This window comes from Heterodontus francisci, chromosome 8 (genome assembly GCF_036365525.1).
Source record: "Heterodontus francisci isolate sHetFra1 chromosome 8, sHetFra1.hap1, whole genome shotgun sequence".
Taxonomy (NCBI): Eukaryota; Metazoa; Chordata; class Chondrichthyes; order Heterodontiformes; family Heterodontidae; genus Heterodontus; species Heterodontus francisci.
In genome coordinates, this window is record NC_090378.1 from 94,961,326 (window position 1) to 94,974,194 (window position 12,869).

At 43.6% G+C, this 12,869-nt stretch overlaps 1 protein-coding gene across 1 annotated transcript in view; it reads right to left on the bottom strand.

Moving 5' to 3' along the window:
* LOC137373030 (4-trimethylaminobutyraldehyde dehydrogenase-like) overlaps positions 1–12,869 on the bottom strand; it is a 75,782-nt gene that overhangs the window by 23,814 nt on the left and 39,099 nt on the right. The window contains exons 3-4 of the mRNA XM_068037762.1: positions 6,699–6,828; positions 997–1,131 (exon numbers count right to left, since the gene is read on the bottom strand). Coding sequence (XP_067893863.1) covers positions 997–1,131; positions 6,699–6,828 — 265 coding nt within the window. The remainder of the gene's footprint in view (positions 1–996; positions 1,132–6,698; positions 6,829–12,869) is intronic.

The following is a 12,869-nucleotide window of genomic DNA, read 5'->3' on the forward strand; positions in this document are numbered from 1 at the left end:
ACCTCCCGAGGTGCTGACAGTTTCTGACAGTGAACGCTGATAGTGCGCCATCACCCCCCACCCTGCAGAATTCGGGCCAATATATTGCTTGTTACAGGATACAATATACCCATTCTTATAAAGCAAAGTTTCCTTCTACTTACCGTGAACACCACTACAAAAGTTCCATTGAAAGCAGACTTTTATTCAAATTCACACATCATTGCTTTCAGCTACATGTTTGATTTCTGACAAATTATTTTACACATTGCTTTACTTGCATTAAAAAAGGTTTTTCAGTAGTACAACGTTTTGAAGCTACCACACCTGCTTGGAAAAGCGCCGCGGAGGGATGGCATGGGTCAGATTGCTCACAAGCACAACCTTCTGCCAAACAAATTGATCTGTATACCGTGTTGCTACCACAATCTTAAACAGGTTTTCCACCAAGTGCAAATACAAATTTCTTCTCCACCCTGCAGTACGTTATAAATAAGATTCACTGAGAAAAAAAGTTTGGCCTGAAGAATTCTGGCTCACAGCAGTGAGACAATGATCTCGTTCGTCTGTCAACCAAAGGGTTTTCTGGAAACAGCTGGAAATTAAATAAAACGTTAACCGCTTGATTAGTTTTCCCATAATCAGCAGCAAAGCTATCTTGGCAGAGGACTGTGCCAGGGAGTAAGCAATTGCACAAACATATGAAATAACAGGAAGAAAAAGACCATCAAGTCTATCCCACTGTCATCTTACCTGGAGTATCATGTCAAGACACCTCCTACCCCACTTTCCCCAGTAGCATGTAATCTCCTGGGAGAGACAAAAGAAAGTAAAAAAAAAGAAACCCAACTCCAACAAAGGAAAAAAAAAAAGATATGGAATATTCCTCTCCGACCTCCTCAGGCAATCAAAAACAGTCCAGGAGATCACATGGACCATAAGCACATTAACTAATCAAAATGGATTTTAAAAAAATAGGATATAGTTCTAGTGCAAGAAGACAATGTATGCTCTCACCGCAAGCCAGAGCAGGGGCCGACTTCCAGCAGGCTATCTGGAATGGGTAATTCCAGGCCCCAATCCCCACACACACACCTAAGGGCTCCCTCCTGGTATAAGCAAATGATCCTCCAGAGAGCTGAATATGCTGGCCTGTGCACAGAAAGAAAAGGAAGATACTGAGTGCAAGATTTGGAAAATGTACAATTATTATTATTACACCAAGCCCATTTATTGGATTAGTATGACATGAAACAGGACTTCAATATGTGCCCTCTGATATCATGACCGCCACTGGCGCACTGTGGCAGCAGTGTGCATCAACCACTAGACACTGCAGAAACCTGCCAAGGCTCCTTCCAAACCCATGACCTCTACCACCCAGAGAAACATGGGCAGCAGATACATGGGAACACCACCACCTGAAAGGTTGCTTCCAAGTCACACACCATACTGACTTGGAACTATAATCGTCATTCCTTCACTGTCACTGGGTCAAAAACCTGGAACTCCCTCCCCTAACAGCTCTGTGGGTGTACCTACATCACATGGACTCCAGCAGTTCAAGGCAGCGGTGGCTCACCGCTACCTTCTCAATGGCAATTAGGGATCAGCAATAAATGCTGGGCTTACCAGCCGCACCCACATTGCATGAATGAATAAAAAAAACATGAGTATTGCTGAAAAGAGAGACATTTTGTTGAAGCTTTTTGTCTTGTGCTCATCAGGACAATCCACAATACCACCAATGTAAGGGAAAACAACAACGTTATACTGTATGGGAAGAGAGTGCTGATTGGTTGGCAAGTGAACTCTGATTGGTAGAGGCATTGCCATGGAGAATGCACCAGTTTATGGTGACTGACAGTTAACTGCCAAGCTTTGTTTGAAATTTAAACCAGGCAGCTTGACTGACTCGTCAGGGCAATGCCTGGACCAATGAACCAGCGAATGGCGGTCACTTACCTTGTTCAGCTGAAATAGGCACAATGTTTGTACGTGTTCTGTCTGCAAAGAACAGGGCCCTGTGTATTAATATATGTAACTTCCAGTACGTGCAAATGCACCACACTGTGAGCCCTACTGACAATCTTAAATTGGTCGTCAGCGTAATTCTTAGCACACTGAGGATTATTTTGCAAATGTTGTCCAATCGCAGAATCACATCTAATGTTGGACACTGTTTTTTTTAGTTTTGCAAGCACGGGCTGGTTGGGTATAGCCTGTTTTTTTTTAAGCAAGGCTGTCCGGTCATGTTGAGTGGCAGGTCCAAAGGATACGAATCTGGACATGTCAAGGATGCTGCCGTCGAGCCAAAAAGACGTCCTGCCTATCACACAAATGAGTAATGTGATGTATGAATTTCAATGCCAGTGTGATGCGAGGTATATAGGCCGCACGGCCCAAAGACTGGCGGATCGCATCAAACATGTCCCTTCCACTGTTCGCAATGGGCAAGGTACAGGCCGTACCCAACCAGCCCGTGCTTGCAAAACTCAAAACAGTAGATGGGATTCCGCAATTGGACAACCTTTGCTAAATAATCCTTACTGTGCTAAGAATTATGCTGAGAACCAATTTAAGATTGTCAGTAGGGCTCACAGTGTGGCGCATATCCTTGTACTGTAAGCTACATATATTAATACATGGGGCCCTGTTCTTTGCAGACAGGAAGAACATGTACAAACATTGCACTTGTTTCAGCTAAACAAAATAAGTGACCACCATTCATTGGTTCATTCCTCGGGTCAATGCCTGGACCAATCAGAGTCAAGCTGCCTGGTTTAACTTTCAAACAAAGCTTGGCAGTTAATTGTCAGTCACCATAAACTGGTACATTCTCCATGGCAATACCTCTACCAGAGTTCACTTGCCAACCAATCAGCACTCTCTTCTCATACAGTATATACAGTTGTTGTCCCTTACATTGGTATTCTTGTGGATTGTCCTGATGAGTGCAAGATGAAAAGCTTCGACAGCATGTCTCTATTTTCAGCAATACTCAAGTTCTGTACTACCAAATGACTAAAGAAATTGTGTTCTATATTACTTTTCACTTATTTGTAGATCACAGGATACTAATGACATAAAGGAGTATGGGGATAGCATGGGAAAGTGGCAGAGGTAGATGATCAGCCACAATCTAACTGAATGGCCTACTCTTGTGTTCCAATGGGACACAATATTTGAGGTCAAGGAATAAATGCATAACCTGTCGAAAAAAAGTTACTAAATTTTTCTCCTTGGGCCACATACAACCTCTGCCCAAGAGGGAGGTCAGGTAACATTTTTCTTGATGTCAGCATGTAATGTTGCACTGGGCAACTGAGTCTCAGATTTCTCCTTTCCTGTGGGGAGATGCCTGCCATTTATTGTGTAATGCTTAAGATCTCTTCCTTTATGCAAGAAAATCTTCAGAATTGAGATAACTCAGCCCCTCCTTATAGCAACAGAAGAGAGTTCAGGAACTCTGCATGAGGGGGAATTCAGCAACACCAGTCCCATCTCAAATCACACTGAAAAATCAAGCAATTTGATATCAAATTCATGAGCTGCTTTTTTTTCCAAAACATAAACCAATATAGATTGACACTTGGTTCAAAAACCTCATCAATAGCGTATTTAATCTCGAACAGGTCGTATGAATCTAAACTTAGTCCTGCGGTTTACCTATGGTTATAAAATCAGATGCAGAGTGCAGTGCTCAAAGTTTCTTGATCTCCACCCAGCCCTCTCCTCATTTAGTTTTCTTCCTGCTTCCATTCTAAAATCAAGGCTGATTGGTAATTCCATAAGGAAGGTAATCGAGTTCCAAGCTTCTATATTTGTTAGTTCTGCAGTTTTGGTCATCAGAGAGTGAACGTTGTGCATTGGTTCCTTAGATCGACATTACTAAAACTGTCTCCCTTATCCTGTCAGCTCGTTTGTAAACTCAGATTTTTGTGGACCCGTGATTCTATTGCTGGGAAACAGTAGTCAATTTTACAATATATAGACAGGAAGTCAAGGTACAGATGTCGCTCTCCTATCACGAGAACTACAAAAGCACCAAATATAGAAGCACATTTAGTTGTAAATGGAGACCCTGATGACAGCATCAAGAGTCAGGACAAACTAGGTCTCCCACTGCTATTGGATCTCCAGACTACACATTTTCATTTCAGTGACCCAGTCAATGGTGCTCCATCCCCATTGATATAAAGCATCCTTGTAACAAAAAGCCATACAATCTGACAGCAATAACACTTGCATAACGATGCTTCATGATTTAATCATCTGGAAACTAAAAATAATTATTTTTCTTGTGTTTAGATGCATATTTTGATGGCAGAATCATTCCATATTTTATTTTAAATTATAGAAGACGAGTCAAATTAAATGAACTTTGTTATAAATCAATCTATACCACAAAATTTGTTCTTTTATATATGCTTTTACTTAATGTTAATGTGACATATGCTGCCATATTATTCATATTTTATGCAAAAAGTTGAGTGTAGGAAAATTTATGAACTATTCAGCAATTGTCATGCTGCAAGTGTTTATACGATTAGTGTGCGTCATGCCTTTAACAATAGTGGGATACTTACCATTTAAGACGATGCGTGCTTTGTAAGAAGCAGTCGGGGACTCAGCACAATACAGAAAAAAGCCAGCGACAGCCTCGGGGCCTTGCAGAGCTGCTCTCTGTAACCAAGTCACCGATCAGCAGATAGAAAGTCAGCATCCTGGTTCTGACCCCGCTCCCCAAGCAACAGAAAGGAAAATGCTGGGAAATGTGAAGTAGCTACCGGCTTATTTTCATTTCAATTCTATTTCAGTGTAAAGGTGCACAGCTTGCACTGAAGTCAGCCAAGAGAAGCAAGGGTTTCACAAATGGTAACAGCTTTGACGAGATCTCTGGGCCAAATGATGTCTTAAGACAGCACTCGCCAAGAGAGACACTGTCACTGGCAGGTGATTGGACCTGCGGCTGCCAAGGCAGCCTATGAAAATTCCTGAGACTTCAGAGCCCTCTCGCGTGATCAACTAAATTTTTACTGAGAAATTGCGTCTCTCACAATAATTCATGATTGTTGGCACTTCTGAGAATGGAACTAGAGCTTGTTTACCATTCAATTAGATCATGGCTTATCTACATCTGAACTCTTGGTTAGGGAGTCTAGGACTTTGCGGCATAGTCAAAAATTAGAGCCAGACTTTTCAGGAGTGAAATTCGGGAACACTTCTACACACAAAGGGTGGTAGAAGTTTGGAACACTCTTCTGCAAATAGCAATTGATGCTAGATCAACTGGTAACTTCAAAACAGATTGATAGTTAACCAAAGGTATTAAGGGATTTGTGACAAAGCTGGGTATAAGAAGTTAGATCACAGATCACACATGATCTCATTGAATGGTGAAACAGATGAAAGATTCTAAATGGCCTACACCCCTGTTGCTATGTTCTGTGTCTCTCAATATTCCCATTGTGCATCCACATATCACCTTAACTGGCAGGTTGCTTGTGGGAAAATCACAACATTGGAAACTTGGCTGCAAAAATCACTGAGCAATGAATACTGCTTCTCTAAAACACAATGCCCAGCTTGATATGTGCACGACATGATACGGCAGTGGGGAAATATCAGTATAGTATATCTGACTGATCATACGCTCGGAAGCAGTAAAGAAACAAACAATCGCGTTAAGTTTTGCACTCAAGTTGTTATCCACTAAGCCTCATTGAAAAACTAGCCTGGCCTTGAAAGCCCACGCTTCCAAACTAGTTAGTTCATACTCAACAGCTTGGTCACGTGCGAAGATCAAGTTTCAGGCAAAGTTCCAGAGAGCACTTGTTTCTGCCTGTGGAACGGTATCTTGGCATTGGTTTATTATTTCTCAATAATTTGTAAAGAAATAATTAACTTCCCCACTTTCAGGGACAGAACTGGAGCAGGGAGAGAAAAAAAACCTTAAACATGCCAGGTCAGCAACTTGCAGGTTGATAGGTAAATTGGCCATTATAAATTGCCCCTAGTATAGGTAGGTGGTAGGGGAATATAGGGACAGGTGAGGATGTGGTAGGAATATGGGATCAGTGTAGGATTAGTATAAATGGGTGGTTAATGGTCGGCACAGACTCGGTGGGCCGAAGGGCCTGTTTCAGTGCTGTATCTCTAAATCAAAAAAAGCATAAATCAAACTGGCAGTTTATTTATGAGAATGAAGTTTGCAGAAATGCCTACCAGTTTCAACCAGATCAAAGGGGAATTTGACAGAGAATTTCTGAGTGCGTCAAAGGAAAGACTACAGTTTGATGCCACATTGTGGTCAAATACAGAACTACCCACCGGGGGAAAATTCATAAAAAATGAGCAGAATCAATGGAAAACATGATTGAGATTGACAATGAGAGATCAACAACAAGAACCTGTAGCACCTTTAACATAGTAAAACCTCCCGATGAGGTTCACTGGTTTATTATGAAACAAATTGAGCCACAGAGATACGCTTTTAAAGGAACATCTTAAAAGGAGGAGAGGCAGAAAGGTTTAGGGGGGAATTCCAGAGTTTAGGGCCTTGGCAGCAGAAGGCAAGGCCACCAACGTTGGAGTGATGAAAATTAGGAATTCAACTAAGTGCGTACAAAACTTCAGATGAAGTTTCTTTCACTTTTATTAATCAGGGCTCTGTTCAGGATTTTTTTTTTTGTTCAGTTTTGCACGCTTGTTCTTACCAGCTAGAGTTCCAGCAATGCCAGCATAATATTCTACAGCCTGCCATGCTGTGTCCACATCAAGTCTGGACTCCGTGATGGGCTTTCCAGTATTGATGGATTCTACAATTGCAATATCTTCTCTCTGTTCCTGTTTTGAAAAAGGCAGAAAGTGTAATGGTTTGCACAACTAGTGACAGAACAAGGCAACATTTCTTTCACTTCACAAACTGAAGCTTTCTCTCCCTTCACCCCCACCCTTATTTTAAGCTGCCACCTGGCCTCCCCCCACCACCATGGTTGACAGGGCCCCTGACTGTGTCCATTCCATTTCATGCACTTCTGCTCTCTCCCAGGGTTACGACAGGGTTCCCCTTGTCCAGACCTACCTTTGTATTCAACAGATCATCCTCCACCACCTCTAGCATGATGCCACCACCAAACACATCATCCCCTCCCCTTTCAGCATTCTGAAGGATCTGCTCCCTCCACAACATCCTGCTCCACTCCTCAATTACCCCCAACAACCTCTCCCCTTCCCATGGCATCTTTCCACACAAGGGCAGGAGATGCAACAGCTGCTTTTTTTTTTAAAACCACCTCCTCTCCTCACCGTTCAAGGCCCGAAACTCTCCTTCCAGATGAAGCAGCGATGCACTCATACTTCTTTCAATTTAGTATACTGAATTCTCTGCTCACAGTGTGGTCTCCTCTACATCGGAGACCAAACACAGACTGGGTGATGGCTTTGACTATGACCCCGAGCTTCCAGACCTGCATTTTATTTCTCCACCTTGCTCCCACTCTGGCCTTTCTGTCCTCGGCCTCTTGCAGCATTCCAACGAAGCTCAACGCGACCTAGGAACAGCACCTCAGCTTTCATCTGGGCACTTTACAGCCTTTTGCACTCAACATGGCGTTCAGATTTTATTTCAGATTTTCAGCATCTGCAGTATTTTGCTTTTGTTTACCTGGTACCAGCTGTTTGGAGGTAATCCAATAGCTCCCTACTGACATTCTTTTTCTTAATTTATTCACAGGTTGCAGGCATCGCTGCCCATCTCTAATTGCCCTTGAGAAGGAAGGTGGTAGCGAACTCCTTTCTTGTACCAATTTGACACAACGGAGTGGCTTGCCTGACCATTTCAGAGGGCAGTTAAGAGTCAACCATATTGTTCTAGGTCAAGTCACATGTCAGCCAGCCTAGGTAAGGATGGTGACTTCCTTCCCTAAAGGAGCATTAGTGAACCAGATAGGTTTTTAACAACAATCCGGTAGTTTCATGTTCACCATTACTGATACTAGTTTTTATTCTAGATTTATTTAACTGAATTCAAATTCCCCAGTTGCTGTAGTAGGATTTGAACACGTCTCTGGATAACTCATCCTGGCCTCTGGATTACTAGTCCAGTAACAATCACTATGCTATTGCACCTGACAAATGCCCATGACAGACTTTCATCAGGTCTTCAAAAATATTCATAAACAAGATGATGCTATAAAAAGAGACTTGCATTTATATAGCATATTTCATGACCTCAGGCTGCCCAAAGTGCTGCACAGCCAAGGAAGTTTCCCCCCCCTCCCCCCCAAGTGCAGTCATTGTTATAATGTGGGAAAATGCATCAGCCAAATTACACACAGCAAAAAGAGCAACAAGATAATGACCAGATAATGTGTTTTAGCAATGTTGGTTGAGGGATAAATAGTGACCAGGACACCAGGAAGAAACTGCATACTGGCGAAATAGCATATGATTATTCAAAATAGTGACACTGTCACTGAGTCACGGTAAATGAGCTCAAATAAAATCTTCCATGTTGTAAGATCCTAATATTGTCTGCAATACCAGAAGACATCAACCACAGGAAATAGCCCCATAAAAAGCAGAATACTGAAAATGCAAGAAATCCAAGGTATAGGACAGGAAAAGATGGAAACACAGGTCAAACAACATCGGGCAGGTAGGAGCCAGATACGTCAACCTGCTGTTTCTCTTCGTAGATGCTGATTGCTGGAAGCACACAACGGTATTGTTTCAGTTATAGGAAGAAGTCACTTTGGGCCATTTCTCAGTCAGACATTTGGCCACATGACAACCTTTATTAAACTGTTCTGTCCTCTGGGCAGAGAGTGTGGGTGTTTGGAATCTCAATTTTAAACAAATGATTATAAATAGCATCAGATGAGGAAATGGTAGTTGAACAATTAGACAGTGGAAAAACCTCCTCTAACTGGGATGTCCTTTTTTTTTCTCACAAAAATGCAGCCATTTTACAAATGGCAGTCTGCTCAAGAACAATTACATTAAAATTTAGTTGAGATACTGACCGGGGTGGAGTGGGGGTGGGGGCACGGTGGTCGGGAATTCAAATGTCAAATGAGTATACTTACCTGAGGATAGGAGCGGCAGCGGCCGGCGAACCTGGGCGGAAGCCGATCCAGAGCAGGAGCTGTAAAAGAAAGCACGAGGCTCGAGGCCCTCACTTACCTGAAGACAGGAGTGGCGGAGGCTGGCGGACCTGCTCTCTCTCGGCGCACGCTGAGACTCGAAAAAAAACTAGTGACAACACGTGAAATCTGCAAGGTGATTGGTTGGGTGAGTAGCAGCTGTTCGTGCATTTAAATAGCTTAAAAAATAAGGGGAAAGTCTTTTTTTAGTAGGAAAAACCTCGAGTGATAAAGGTGAGGACTACTAAAGTGTATTTCTTTGATTCAGTGTAGCTTATTAAGCACTTTAGATTGTAGTGGGTAGAACAAGGCCCCTACTGTAATTAGTATTTTTTAATTAAAGGAGTAACTAATTAATCTAAAGATAAGTCTAAAGATATGGCAGGAGAGCTCACACCCGTGCTATGCTCCTCCTGCGCTATTTAGGAAATCAGGGATGCTTCCTGTGTCCCTGACGACCATATGTGCAGGAAGTGCATTCATCTGTAGCTACTGGCTACCCGCATTACGGAGCTGAAGCTGCAGGTGGATTCACTGTGGAGCATCCGCGACGCTGAGAACATCGTGGATAGCACGTTTAGCAAGGTGGTCACACTGCAGGTAATGGCTGCACAGGCAGAAAAGGGATGGGTGACCACCAGAGAGTAGCAAGCACAGGTAAGTAGTGCAGGAGTCCCCTGTGGCCATCCCCCTCTCGAACAGATATACCGCTTTGGATACTGTTGCGGAGGGGGTGGATGGCCTCCCAGGCGAAAGCAGCAACAGCCAGGTCCGTGGCACCACGGAGGGCTCTGCTGCACAGCAGGGGAGGAAAAGGGGTGGAAGAGCTATAGTGACAGGGGATTCTATCGTAAGGGGTGCAGATAGGCGTTTCTGTGGCTGCAAACGAGACTCCAGGATGGTATGTTGCCTCCCTGTTGCCAGGCTCAAGGATGTTATGGAGCGGCTGCAGGACATTCTGAAGGGGGAGGGGGAGTAGTCAGAGGTCGTGATACACATTGGTACCAACGACAAAGGTAGAAAGAGGGATGAGGTCCTGTAACAAGAATTTAGGAGCTAGGTAGCAGATTAAAAAGCAGGATCTCAAAAGGTTGTAATCTCTGGATTACTCCTGGTGCCACGTGCTAGCGAGTATAGGAATAGGAGGATAGAGCAGATGAATGCGTGGCTGAGGAGACAGTGCAGGAAGGAGGGCTTTAGGTTCCTGGATCACTGGGTTTGTTTCGGTGGACAAGTTGCACCTGAACCGGAACGGGACCAACATCCTTGCTAGGAGGTTTGCTAGTGCCGTTGGGGTGGGGGGGTGGGCGGTGGTTTGCACTAGTTTGGCAGGGGGATGGGATACAGAGTGGAGGTACAGTAGGGGATGAGGCAGAGTCAAATATAGAAGAGAAACTGAGTCAGTCTGGAAGGCAGAGCAAATATAGACCTGTTAAGGCACAAGTGAAAAATGCAAGGCTGGATTGCATATACTTCAATGCCAGGAGTCTTACTAGTAAGGCAGATGAATTGAGGGAATTGATTAGCACATGGGATTATGATATTATTGCTATCACAAAGACATGGTTGAGGGAGGGGCAGGACTGGCAGCTCAATATTCCAGGGTATAGAATCTTCAGGCGTGACAGGGGAGGGGATGAAAGAGGAGGTGGTATTGCATTGATGATCAAGGAGTCAATTACTGCAGTAAGAAGGGATAATATCTTAGAAGGTTCTTCAAATGAGGCGATATGGGTAGAAGTAAAAAACAAAAAGGGGGCAATCACTTGGCTGGGAGTGTACACAGGCCTCCAAACAGTCAGGGAGAGATAGAGGAACCAGACATGTAGTCAAATCTCAGAGACGTGTAAAAATAATAGGGTAATAATAGTAGGGGATTTCAACTTACCAAATATCAACTGGGATAGTCTTAGAGCAAAAGGCTTAAAGGTGAGGAATTCTTAAAATGCATACAGGAGAGCTTTTTGAGCCAGTACGTAGAAAGTCCTATAAGAGAAGGGGCAGTACTTGACCTAATCCTAGGGAATGAAGCTGGACAAGTGGGAGAAGTATCTGTGGGGGAGCATTTCGGGGATAGTAACCATAACTCTAAGATTTAAGGTAGTTATGGAAAAGGACAAAGTCGGGCCAGAAATAAAAGGTACTGAATTGGGGGAAGGCCGACTTCAATTTAATAAAACAGGATCTGGCCAAAGTGGACTGGGAGCAGTTACTTGTAGGAAAGCCCACATCAGGCAGTGGGAGTCATGCAAAGAGGAAATAGTGAGAGTTCAGAGCCAACATGTACCCATTAAGGTGAAGGGTAGGACCATCAAGTCCAAGGAACTCTGGATGTCAAGGGATATAGAGAACTGGATCGGGAAAAAAAGGAGTTTTAAGGCAGATTCGGAGCACTGAAAACAGCAGAGGCATTAGAGGAGTATAGAAAGTGTAGGGGGGGTACTTAAAAAAAAGTAATCAGGAGCGAAGAGGGGACATGAAAATACACTGGCAGTCAATATAAAGGAAAATCCCAAGGCGTTTTATAAGTATATTAAAGGCAAGAGGATAACCAGGGAAAGAGTAGGGCCCCAAAGTGGCAAATTGTGTGGAGCCAGAGTACACAGGTGAGGTTTTAAATGATTACTTTTCAGCTGTTTTCACTGTGGAAAACGACGATGTAGGTGGAGAGATCAGGGAGGGGAATTGCGATATACTTGAACATATTAACATTGAAAGGGAGGAAGTATTAGCTGTTTTAGCAGGCTTAAAAGTGGATAAATCCCCAGGCCCAGATGAGATGTATCCCAGGCTGTTGTGTGAAGCAAGGGAGGAGATAGCAGGGGCTCTGACACAAATTTTCAGATCCTCCTTGGACACGGGAGAGGTGCCAGAGGAGTGGAGGACAGTGAATGTGGTGCCATTATTCAAGAAGGGTAGCAGGGATAGACCAGGTAATTACAGGCCGGTGAGTCTAACATCAGTGGTTGGGAAACTATTGGAAAACATTGAGGGACAGGATTAATCTCCACTTAGAGAGGCAGAGAATAATCAGGGATAGTCAGCACGACTTTGTCGGGGGAGATCGTGTCTAACTAACTTGATTGAATTTTTCGAGGAGGTGACTAGATGTGTAGATGAGGGTAAAGCATTTGATGTAGTCTACATGGACTTCAGTAAGGCTTTTGATAAGGTCCCGCACAGGAGATTGGTTAAGAAGGTAAGAACCCATGGGATCCAGGGCAATTTGGCAAACTGGATCCAAAATTGGCTCGGTGGCAGGAAACAGAGGGTAATGGTCGAGGGTTGTTTTTGCGAGTGGAAGCCTGTGACCAGTGATGTCCCACAGAAATCGGTGCTGGGACCCTTGCTGTTTGTAGCGTACATTAATGATTTAGATGTGAATATAGGAGGTATGATCAGTTAGTTCGCAGATGACACGAAAACTGGTGGTGTCCTAAATAGTGAGGAGGAAAGCCTTAGATTACAGGACGATATAGATGGGCAAATGGAATTTAATCCTGAGAAGTGTGAGGTGATGCATTTTGGGAGGACTAACAAGGCAAGGGAATATACAATGGATGGTAGGACCCTAGGAAGTACAGAAGGTCAGAGGGACCTTGGTGACTTGTCCATAGATCACTGAAGGCAACAGCACAGGTAGATAAGGTAGTTAGGAAGGCATATGGGAAACTTGCCTTTATTTGCCGAGGCATAGAATATAAGAGCAGGGAGGTTATGATGGAGCTGTATAAAATGCTA